Raw genomic sequence first — 12,763 nt, forward strand, 5'->3', positions numbered from 1 at the left:
GATCACCTTTTGCGACCTTCTGACTAACAAAGTCAATGAAAAAGTCAAATTCACTTAATCACCATGAAACTACCTTAACAAGTGCAGTGATTCACTTGAGAACTGTGGCAAGAAAGGTCATAAAATGGGGCAAAGCTCACTTAACAACTGTCTCGCTTAGCAATAGAAATGTTGAGTTCAATTGTGGTCCTAGCTCAAGGACTACCTGTATTAAATAGCTTTTGGAGAAACAAGTATGGGTTTTTAAAAAAATATGAGAAGTGTCAAACTATCTTTTGTTGTGTTTTTATTTTAGACATACAATGGTCAGAATGAAAATAATGAAGATTATGAAATCCCTCCTATTACTCCTCCTAATCTCCCTGAGCCATCCCTCCTTCACTTGGTGGATCATGAAACTGGATATCATTCACTGTGCCACAATCTCCCCCCAAATAGCCTGATACCAGCATATTCCTACCAGAATATGGACCTGCCTGCTATTATGGTATCTAATATGTTGAGCCAAGATGGGCACCTCCTGTCTAGTCAGCTACCTACCGTGAGTAATATTTTTTCTATTATTGTACCTCATTTTGTATACCTTTACCTTTCTATATGATTATTACAGATATAACGGAATACAATTTATAAGAGGAGACATCAATTTCTACTTATTCCTGAGATAAAAATCTGCTTTAGATTCAATACTTTTTAAAATTCCAGATGTTCTTGACTATGACAAATTAACATTCTTAATTTTGTGCAGAGCCCATGACTTATTTTAAGAACCACCATTAAGTAACTGAATATTTCTGTTTTGCTAAACCAGATTTTTTTGTTAATCTGTGATTTTGTATATTGTTTTTCTAACATAATACCAACATGCATACAAATAAAACCTTTTATGAATTTAGTTACATACTAAATTCTACCATGTTAGTTCAATGCTAGTTGGTAGATAGATTTTTTTTCACTTCTCAGTCTAGTGCTGATAATGACTGGTCCAAAATCACTTAGCCAGCTTCCATGTCTAAAGCAGGACTAGAATTGTCATATCTTTGTTCCTAGTTCAGCACCCTAACCACTGTACTACACTGGCTAGTATATATATACCATCATATTAATCTTAGTTACTTTGTGATCAAGAAAGTGAATTTTCTCAGTAGATTAAAGGATATGTTGAACAGTGGACAATTAATTCGATATTTGGAAAATACCATACAAATAATTTTAATTAAGATATTTTTTTCTTATTTCCTATCCTTTTCTTAAAAGGTATTATAAGACTGATAATGAAGTACCTCAGCAGAATAGCCTAGAAATAATAAAAAGAATACTGAAAAAACCAGAAACAACACAGGCCTTTAGAACGGATGAGAACTGTACATTTTTCATCCCCAGTCCCTTTACTGTATTAATGTCCATCAAGTTTTTTCTGCTGGCAAAATAAAATCAGGATAAATTGGCAATGATTGAAATGCTAAAAAAGCAAGCTCAAGTCTTTATTGTATATTCAAAATAGTCTACAATAAAAAGTTTGAATTACTGTAATATGAAGCCTTTGGATTAGATGTTACCAGTGGTGAAATTCAAAATTTTTGACTACCGGTTCTGTGGGCATGAGGATATCCTTCCCCTGTGAGCAAGGGAAGGATATTGCAAAATCTCCATTTCCACCCCACTCTGGGGCCAGCCAGAGGTGGTATTTGCCGGTTCTCTGAACTACGCAAAATTTCCGCTACCTTTCTCCAGAAACTGTCAGAACCTGCTGAATTTCACTCCTGGATGTTACTGTTTTGCATAAAGTAGCAGCATAGGAATAATTTGTTAAATTTAAAAAAAAAGATGGGCGTGGAAAAGAATTTTTAAAGAGCTTGTCCAGAGCTAAGATAAGAAAAAATACATGTTATATCAATGTCAATTGTGATTTAATAAGCAATATGGAAATTACAGGTTTAGTGTATGAGAAAATGTAATGATTATGACTTCAGAGAATCTAGCTAACAGAGATAATTTTCATAATTTTTTATTTAAAACATCTAAATTCTACTTCCCTAATATTTGGTAACTAATAATTAATTATAATAAAATAATAGTGTAGAAATGGGGGGAAATAGAGTAGCAAAATAGCCCTGCATGAAACAATCCTAAACTATCTTATAATCAAGTGAAATGAAAGTTTCCCCTATTAGCATATGCTGATCAATATAGTATAATATGATATGGGAAACTTTGACTTTACTGACTGGTATTGGGAGTTCTTATCTCTCAGTCTAACCTACCTATAAGAATAGATGATAGGAGTCTAAATTTGTACAACCAAATTTGTAACAACCAAATTATAAATATACAAATATACATAGAGCCATGGATATATACATTTGTGTATACAGACAGATCTTATCTTGAAAAAATGCTTCATCTATTAATAACAATTTTTGAGGAAGGGTAGTGTTCAGGGTGTTCTGGAAAAAGAAATAGAAAGAGAGAAATTGCTTGCAAAAATTAGCAATAAATAATAGAGTATAAACCAGGAGAAACTCATCTACCCCTTTACTAAAGTCCCCTACATTTTCAGATATTCAATTTATTTGTGTCTAATTGAAGGGATTCCACTGATATTTACTCTGCCAAAGCCATCTCCCACTCAACAGATAGATACCTTTGTGTGAAATCAAACATTACTTTATGCTCCTCTTCAGCCGAGTTGATTAAACCATTCATTTCTGAGACAAAAGAGTCAATTTCATATGAAAGATATTTCCCTCTCAGTTTAATTTAAAGCACAGACCCAGTGCCTGACCCCTATTTTCATAACATGATAATTTTATTCTACATTGATTGTCTCATTTTTGAAAAAAGATATTGCACATATAAATCAGTTTCTAAAATATCCAAAGAAATGAGGAGAAAGGGATTTATTAAGCATCTTATATATGAAATAATTTATTTAGAATAGTCCTTGGGAAATGTTCTGTAGTTTATGGGTCTGTTTTATAAATGCAGTATCATGACAATAAATCAGGACTGAGATGTAAGAAGATAAGAAGAGGGCTTAGTGTGCTATAAGCATAGAGTAGGATATTAAGATTTGTTTCCCCCTTGTAATGAAAATGAAAATCGAAAAGAAATCTGGGGAAGTCCAAGTTTCCCAGCTGATTGTCAGTGAAGAGTGTTTTATTTTAAATGGTGCATCTGGAGTGTTGACATATCCCTAAGGTTTTCAACTGCAAAGAGGGTGTTAAGGAAGAAAATTGTCTTTCTATTTTAAGGCCAAAATAATTTTTCTCTCTTTCTGTCAGATATCTTTTTCCAAACCATTAACATTTCCATCCCTGATTAAATGTCATGTCACAGTAAATCAGCCATTCGTTCCCAGTATTTGCACCATTTGTAGACTAGGCAACATATCTCCCAGTAACGTATGTAGAAATTCTCCAAGTGGCATTAATACAATATGTATTTTATTTATTTATATACTCTTTCTATTTGTTTTATCTAAGACATAGTTTACAACAATTAAAAATAAAGTATCAAACAACAACAAAGATTACTACACAATTGAAATCAAAATCAAACCGTTATTAAAATAATAATTAAAACCTCATTATCATAATATCACGATACAGTTGTGCTATTCTATTTTCACAGTTTTTCTTCCAAAAATGTTTCTATGCTCAATATGTATTTCTTAAGCAAGATGACATCCAAAGACAGTGTCTTAACTTCCACCAATAAATGTACACTATACAAAATACACACAAAATATAGATAGACCTGTTAATACCTACATGTAGTTTTGCATACCTGCATATTTATGTGTGCAATAAGGTATACAAGTAGTTCTTGCATAATGATCACAATTGGAACTAGAATATTGGTCATTGAACAAAGTACTCACTAAGAATAGAATAGAGTAGAATAGAATGGAATGGAATAGAATAGAATAGAATAGAATAGAATAGAATAGAATAACAGAGTTGGAAGGGACCTTGGAGGTTTTCTAGTCCAACCCCCTGCCTAGACAGGAAACCCTATACCACTTCAGACAAATGGTTATCCAACATCTTCTTTAAAACTTCCAGTGTTGGAGCATTCACAACTTCTGGAGGCAAGTTGTTCCACTGATTAATTGTTCTGTCAGGAAATTTCTCCTCAGTTCTAAGTTGCTAAGACTAAGCAATACATCACATGACCACTTTATTCAATGACTGCAATCCCCGCAAATATTCTTGTGGTTTGTTAAGCAGAGGGAGTTCCAAGTAAGAAACATGAGGATATTTCAGTTGGGCCAAAAGCCCAGGAGGCTCCAATAATGTACTACAGTGCAAAGGAACCACCCCTCATGAACAGCTGAATACTTGGGGAGCCCCAATTCATACCCTTGCTGCCCTGCATTGCACCACACCAGCTGATCTTCACTATTTCCTTTGTCCCACTGTTCCATTGTTTATGAGGCATACCCAGCCTGGCCCTTGATGAGGATGAAGAAGAAAATGAAATGCTAAAGACAGTCACTCAAATGCAGCATCCTAAAATGCTCCTTTTCACTGTGGTCCTGGATGCAGCCAAAAAACTAGAACAGGCTTTACAGTGAAAGAAAAGAAAAGAAGGGATGCCCTACACTTTCTCAAGACTCTGCGAAGAAGGTGTAGTTCTTGTCAATCCCAAAAGTAAAATTTTGGATTGGCTTCCTGTGGGTTAAAACGACCAAGCTGATTCCTAGAGGAAATTGGCTTCAGCTTGGTTTCCCGTGACAGGAAGCCAAGCTGAAGGCTATCTCTTCTAGGGATCAGCTTGGTGGTTTTAACCCACAGGAAGCCAAGCAGAAGCCAATCTTCTCTAGGAATCGGCTTGGCGGTTTTAATTCATAGGAAGCCAAGCCAAAGCCAAAGCCAATCTCCTCTAGACTTTTGATATTATTTGGGAAGAATTTGAACATTCAAGGAAGTAGACAAGATTCCCTACGCTGTAGATACTTGTGTATTAGATCCCTACAAGGAGGGAGCATATGAGTGGCTCCATGCATTGATAAATGCCTTTGAATGAGGGGTATATGTGGTTCTGCCAGCTCTGAAATAGGGACTCCTTCTCAAGGAACCAGCTAATCTGGACATTTTCATCCAGTCTCCAACTTTCCCTTTTTAAGGAAGTTTGGAGAAGGTGGTCAATCTCCCGCTTCAGAAGACCCTGTTGAAAGTGGATTATCATCCCAGACAGGATTCAGACTAGGATATAGTATGGAGTGAGCTCAGAATGGGGATGGTACATCCATTCTGACTGTCCTTGATCTCTTGCTGGCCTTCATTCCCATCCTCTATGATATCATTCTGGATTGGCTGAGGTTGGGAGGGAGGGTATTTCTTCTCTGAGGCGGTTCTTAATTGATGTTAGTGGGAGGGAAACAATTGAGCCCTACTTTATGGGGTGCCTCAGGGCTTTATCCCACCTGTCTGCTTTTCCAAATCCACATGAAGCTGCTAGTAATTTGTTTTGTCCATTTGTCTCTATAGGGCAAGGAATGATCATTATGCAGAGTAAATCTAGTAAAATATTTCTGCTCCTAGCTGCCCAAGTGAAAAAGTCAAGGTTGTTCCCCAGTGTCTACAGGATCTGGATGGCAAGAACAGATTGTGTCTTAATCCTGTCAAGACTAAGGGGGGACAGGTTTTCAGATCTGGGAGTTGGAGGCTTTCCATCTTTCAGATCTCATGTGAAATATGGTGATTCTCTTGAATTCTCAGTTCCTGCTTGAAGAGCAAGTGACAGCTATAAGATCTCTGCACAACTATGCCTTGTGTACTAGTCGCATTTATTCCTGAATCAAAGGCCCCTGCTCATAGTCATCATGTCTTGGTTACTTTCCTATTGGATCACTGGAATAATTCTATACGAGATGCTAGGAAACATATGGCATAAACATTAAACAAGCATTCAAATAAGGCAGTTCTTGAACATCATGTGGACTTTTCAGTAGTCCATTACATTGTGCCCACGTAATACCACTATTTTGTGCTGTCAGATTTAAAACCCTACATAGCATAAGGCCAGATTAACTGCCTTCTCCCAAGAACATGAATTAGAAAAACATCCAGTTGAATGTTGTGCTATGATGCTTAGTCACTATTGTTGTATTTCATCTTTTATATTGATACATTCTGTGTGTTTTAATATTGGTTTATTGTTCGTTTTTTACTATTGTATGCTGCCCAGAGTCTTATTGCATGAGTTTTGTGACCTCAACTAATAAATAGACAAATAGGTAGATAGATAAATAAATAAATAAGTAAACTCAAAATACCTGAAAAGCACCTGGTAAGGAAAACTGTCCTAGAGTGTTGGCATTCCCTTATATTCAAATTATTTTGCACATTTCTGCCTCTTATCCTATCTTCAAAACATTGCACACTAATGAGTAAATAATTCTCACAATAACTCTTACGTAAAAAGAGAAAATTATTGTCCTTCTTTTATAGACAGAAACCTAAACAAACATACTGGCTGACTTAAACATAAAAGGTTTGGGAACAAATAAATGAATAAATGATACACTAAATCCATTGATTCCTCTACTACAAGCTGTGTTGCTAAAGGCATTATTTTGTCTTCAACTGAAGTTCACTGAACTGCACAGAAGTAACTATAGACCAGTGATGGCGAACCTATGGCACGCGAAGTGACTTCCGGGTTGCTCGGAGGGTCGTTTTAAGCATTCCGAAGGCTTCAGGGACCGTCTGGAGGCTTCCCTGATGCCTTCAGAGCACTTAAAACCACCTCCGGGGGAGGCCTCCGGGGGGGTGGGGGAGGCTCTTTTCGCCCTCCCCAGGCTCCTATAAAGCCTCTGGAGCCTGGGAAGGGCGAAAAAAGCATGTAAAAATGGGGGGGGTCGTGCGTTGTGTGTGCATGCGCACTGGGGGGTCGCGCATTACATTATGGGTGTGGCACGCCTGCACACGACCCCCCTGCGCTCCCCCCACTTGTGGCACGCGAGCCAAAAAAGGTTCTCCATCGCTGCTATAGACTATGGCAAATGTTCTCAGAAATGAAGTTTATAACTCCATGCATATGTTTGCTGTTGTTTATGTTAACATATGCTGTGGTAAACTTCCAAAAGACACTTAGGTGAGTGTAGAAATTTAATAAATAAATATCAATACTATATGTAAAGAATTGATCTTAATCTCAGTTTTGATTGTCATTTTTAGTCATGAATGTTGAGCTTATTACTTTTGATTGCTAAATATATAGCATACTCCTGAGCTTTTCAATTAGATTCACTAAGGCTAGAAACTGAAAGCAATTAGAAATATATTCTTATAGTATAATGATGTTATTAATATCCATGGAAATAGTAATTAATTTTCTGAATAATGGGAACATGAAAATAAATCTCAACAAAATGCAGATGGTCTAAAACAGAATAAGTAAAAAACTATTGCTTTAAAATGGAACTGAACATAAAGAAATATAGGAAATGCAGAATAAGATAATAACAAAACGCATGTTTACGTTAAATTTATGATTTGGTGTGAATTGAGAAAATGTACTTTATTATCGCATGACAATCCAGAAGTGGAAACAGTAAGGTGATTTGTGTTATTCACTTTTTTCTGAAATTAAATTAATCACTCACTCAGAACGGCACACTAAATTTCTAGAAGTTGCTAAAACACATGTAAAAATAAATTTAAATAAGACAAGGTTTCATTTTTTGCCTTTTTCTCAGGGAATTAGATATAAATCATGGTTTTTTTTATTAAGTGTTAAAAAAAAGCATGGTGCCTTGTGTAATTTGGATACTGAGGTGGAGGTTAGCAAGCCCATGTTCGAGACTTGAATGCTGCCATGGAGCAGGATTGAGCTCCCATTCCTCTCCAGTTCCTGCTGGGGACATGAAAGGAGCCCCCGAGTGGGCATCACCCAGGCAACAGTGATATCACTGGCTAATCCTTTCAACCCAGAAGCGCCTTGCAAGTGCAAAAATTTAAGTGTTAAACCATGGAATGTAACTTTGAAATATGAAGTCTAAAGACAACAAAGACATTAATGGTGAATACTTGCATAATCTAGCAGGCTACCAGTTTCTGGGTTCTTTGCTAATTCGTAATGTGCTTGGTTTTGTTTTGCTTAGCATGATGTGATTCATATTTGGGACTTAGTGTGTTCCTTTTTAAAAACATGGCATTAAGCTCAGCCAATTGAGATTTATTCAAGAAATCATAGCTAAACAAACTTTGGCTTAATCAAAATGTTCACCCTTTTATAGTCTTTGAAACTGACCAAAATTAATCCAAGTGTAAGAAGTTAGGCACTCAGAGGATTCTGAAATAAGCTCCGGAGCGTCATGAATTAAAGTGAAAATCATATTCAAGGTGGGGAAAAATTACAGTGTATGGAAAAGGAATAATGCATGAATGAACACATGTCCGATTTTGTTCAAAATATCTCATTTGTTCAAGCTATCAGACTTTATTTTTACAATTTGTGTCCCAATGACTTAGTCTTCTGTAAACCCAGGTAAGTGAATGGAGATGTGCAGGAAGAATGTTTGATGGAAGTGAATTGTTTTGTTAATTTCTGAAATTTCCAGAGGACCAAAGAATTTATATCCTACTTTTTAGCTATTTCTTTACACCTGTGAAACCTTTCATCTCCAATAACTGTGAGAGGAAGAAAAATAATGTTCTCTTCATTAAAGTAAAGGGAGTTCAGCCGATCCTTTGACCACATCCTTCTGTATTGGTTTTAAAAAAAACCTTTGGTTCTATAAATACTCTGCATATACTAGGTTCTCATTATAAAGGAACAAAGTGAGGAGGAAATTTACCAGTTGAGATGTAGCCACAGATGTTAATGTGTTTCTTTTCTCTTCTTGAGGCCTTGATGATATTGAATGTAACTACAACAACAGAGGAATTATTCTGGGCCCACTCAAGTTTATTTTTAAGATTAGCCTTCCTGGCCCCGCTGCACATGATGTTCTATTACATGGCATTTATAATATCTATGCTTCTTTGTTGGAAGCAGCTATGGGGAACATGCTGAATTCCATTGATATTTAGAATACTGGAGCTGGGAAATGTTAGGGATTTTGCAAACAGAATAATTTTTGCTAAGCTGGAAAAATGTGCATTTGACTTTCCTTAATTAGGTTATTTGGGTTACTAGATATATACAGAAGGCATAGAAATGGATCTTGCAGAAATGCACGAAATACCAAAGTACAACATATAGAATGTGAAATGTGATGGATGTTTAGCATTCTCTGAGCTTTGCAAATTTTCCCCAAAAGTTCATCTCTAATTTTGCAGAGCATACAAAACCACATTTTCAGTTTCTAAAAAAGGATGTAAGTTCAACAACAAACAGCACTGCAGGACTTGAAAAAATCCTTTTTCTTTCCAGCTGCTATTCAGGCATCCTGACATCTTTTCTCTCTTTATTTTATACAGATCTCAGACATGGTGTTAGAAGCCATTCTCCTCTTACATTCTGGAGATGGGGATCTTCTGCCATTTCTTTTTAATCCAGATTGCTTTTTCCAGATGAAAGGAGCTATGACATTTTTAATAGAATTGGTTGCATGGTCTCAACAATGGAGATATTTCTTAGAGAGAGCAATCATGTGAACCTGCATATGATTTTTTTTCCTCACTCATCCCTACCTACCAAAATTTTGAAACTAATCAACTTTATCTCTGACCCAGAATTAGACCCTCCAGAAAGGTTGGGGGGGTAGGGAAATAGGCAGTAGATTTGCTAGATCAAGTTAGATTGCAATAACAAAAGAATGCATATGTCAGGTCTCAGATTTATGTCCTCTAGAGTGATTCTTTGCCTTTCTTTATGCATGATAGTTGCTTTATAATGTTCATGTATATGTTCCCTTTCCTTTAAGAAAACATATATTGCAATAGAATTGCAGGACCATCGGTAAGTGTTTAAAATTTTGCAAGCTGAATATTCAGAGAGCTTCAGTGGTCAAGAGTAACAGCAGATGCCAACAATTAAGTTTCATCTTACCGTGTTTGTCACTGGGCCAATATTGTTTCTGGTAGACCAGATAGTTTACTTGGGCTCCTCCTTTTGCCAATTGGACTCTGGGATTCTGTTTCAATGGATTTTATTTCTGATCTTCCCCTCAAAAGAATTACATGATGGTTTTTATGGTAATCAATTACTTTATTAGGAATTTATCAATTCATCAGGTCTCTATACTCTTGTTTCTTGCAGAATTTGCATATAACAACTCAATACATTCATCAATAGGCATACAGTATCTCTCTTTGAAACAGTCTATGGTTACCATCCCACATCTTGCCCTCCTGAACTCTGGCATCTGCTGTTCTTTATGCCTTCTACATGAGAGACAAGCTGCTCAGCAATCTCAAAGCAGCATCTAGATTTGTCAGAGTTATAACTGGTATACAAGATGACCACAGGCACATACAAACAAGAGCGAGATAAGTTTACAGTGGGCTTTGGTGTAGCTTTGAACCAAATTTTTACCTTTTACCAGTCTATTTAGAAAACTGGAATCAAATTGTACCAACTTCTTCCCAGTTATCCAGTAAATTAATTTAGTAATCTTTTATTTGCAATTGCCTGCTTCTATGAATCCAGCCTTCCATTATGTATTGCTAACAAGTGTTTCTCCTTCTTCCCTTTACTGGTAGTCAGGGAAAATGACTATGACATGGAGTATACTCTTGATTCAAGATGCAGGAAAAAGTGCTTGGAACATCTGATTCACTGGAAAGGCTGAATCTAAAAAGTTCAATCGGAATACACAGAGTAGGAATCATTCCTCTGGATTATTTTCCATGCATGTACTTTTAACTTTTGCCTCTTTCTTTCTAATGTTTAAAATACCTTAAATGTCAACTTAAAAACAGAGCCATGATGCAATGGTAGGAGAGAATGACCTTGAGGAATGAGGGAAAGAGATGCTGCCTAGAAAATGATCAGACAAGGAATGCCTCCCCCCAGTGGCTTAATGGTTGGAAGAAGAAACTTAATTGATCAGGCAATTAAAAGTGGTAGCGGGAGATTTGTATCTTCAGACTTACAGCATTCTGTTATTGCAGCCTTATAATAAAGTAGAATTAGCTTGTCTAGTCCTGTACCCTCTCTGGTTTACCTGGGAGGGTGAGGGGGGGCTGACACATGGCTGACTTATGTTCAACACATTACAGTTGGATGACTAATATTTAGATGTTCCAGACTATTAACCCGTAACATGATTTATTGGTTTTAGCTTGGTGTGTTACATGAACAAATAATTATTTATTTTTGTGACGTTTTGCATTTTATGTAAATACTCCTGGCCATGGTTATTCATAGTCATTCATATCAGCCAGCCCAGGGTTATAGCTTTCAAAGTAGGCAAGGTCAAAAAAGAGGCATGGCAGGGTGTCTAGGAATGCTCTTTATGGCTGTAGAGTAGAACTGCAGAATCATAAAGTCTGACTGCACCATCTTATACCAAACAAAATCAAGGCAGGGACAGAAAAGTCTTTTCTGAAATTCTACCCTTAATAATGCATTCATTCCTCATCAAGGTGAGGTCCACGTTCCTTCACAAATGCTAAGAAAGAAAAAGAGGGAATTTTATTTATTTATTTAATTTTTATTTACTTGTCTCCCAACTTTATTATTTTTACAAATAATGTAAGGTGACAAACATACCTGTTTGTCTACTTTCCATCTACTTTCCCTCAAAACAACAACCCTGTGAGTTGAGTTGGGCTGAGAGCAAGCGCTGGCTTTCTTGGCTAAAGCAGGACTTAAACTCATGGTTTCCCACTTTGTATAGCCTGGCGCTTTAACCACCAGACCAAACTGGCTCTATGTGTTATGTTATATTATATGTTAAGGACGCCCTGCAATAAGCCAGTCAGTGTCATACATTAAAACACCATCGAACTTGAGGTCATGTATCAACTTCACCACTGATGTAGGAATCTTGCCTTTTGGACAATTGCATTGGTGCATAGTTCATGCAAATTGTATAATAAGTTTGTTGCTTGTTAAAACGCCCTGACACAGTCACTAGGGTGAAGTTTAAAACAGCTTTTTAAAGTGACTTGTAGTGTTTTCAGTATAATCCAATGTCATTGAGTAATGCCTGTTCCCATCTTTATTTTAGTAACTTGTAAAAAAAGTATGAGCCGACAGTATTTCCCCATTTTTATATAGCAGTTACTGCATATATTTGCTTTTAAAAATAATAAATAATAAAGACAATGATTGCATTCATTTTAGCTTTATGTGGTGACTCCCGGGATTTAGCTTACGGTATTATTTTATTATTGCATTTAGTTTTTTTAAATCTGATTCAGAAAGGACATTCAAGCAGTATAGACAAAAGCTCCCATTTTTCTGTAGAAACTAAAATGTTGTTGCTTTCCTGAATCACAATGTTTAAAAACAACTATAAAGTGCCATGAGAAAAAAAATGATCATGTAAATATAGCAATAGAGTCCCCAGGCCTGTGGCTGGTGACGGCTGCAATAAAGCAGATCGTAGACCTACTCAAATCAAGCTGCAAAACAAATTGAATTCCAAATTAGCAGCCTTATGAAAACAAACTGAGGTAAATGTTGAGCACTAAGCATATGAAATGCAACAGCAGAAACTGTTGACATGGGAATAAGCAAACAATTTAAAATGTGCTGAGCTTTCTCTGTAATTCGGTGAATTGGACCTTTTCTAGTTCAGTAGGATTTTTTATCTTTTTTTTTTTGTTATAAGGTGTTTAAAATTCTGCTCATTAATATT

At 36.2% G+C, this 12,763-nt stretch overlaps 1 protein-coding gene across 5 annotated transcripts in view; it reads left to right on the forward strand.

The window, feature by feature from the left end:
• TOX2 (TOX high mobility group box family member 2) overlaps window positions 1–12,763 on the forward strand; it is a 244,244-nt gene that overhangs the window by 141,834 nt on the left and 89,647 nt on the right. For all 5 annotated transcript variants that reach the window (XM_081948603.1, XM_081948599.1, XM_081948600.1 and 2 more), the window contains one exon: window positions 296–541. In XM_081948603.1, the coding sequence (XP_081804729.1) occupies window positions 296–541 (246 nt within the window). The remainder of the gene's footprint in view (window positions 1–295; window positions 542–12,763) is intronic.

The sequence above is a fragment of the Natrix helvetica genome (assembly GCF_964273705.1).
Source record: "Natrix helvetica genome assembly, chromosome: 3".
In the NCBI taxonomy this organism is placed as follows: Eukaryota; Metazoa; Chordata; class Lepidosauria; order Squamata; family Natricidae; genus Natrix; species Natrix helvetica.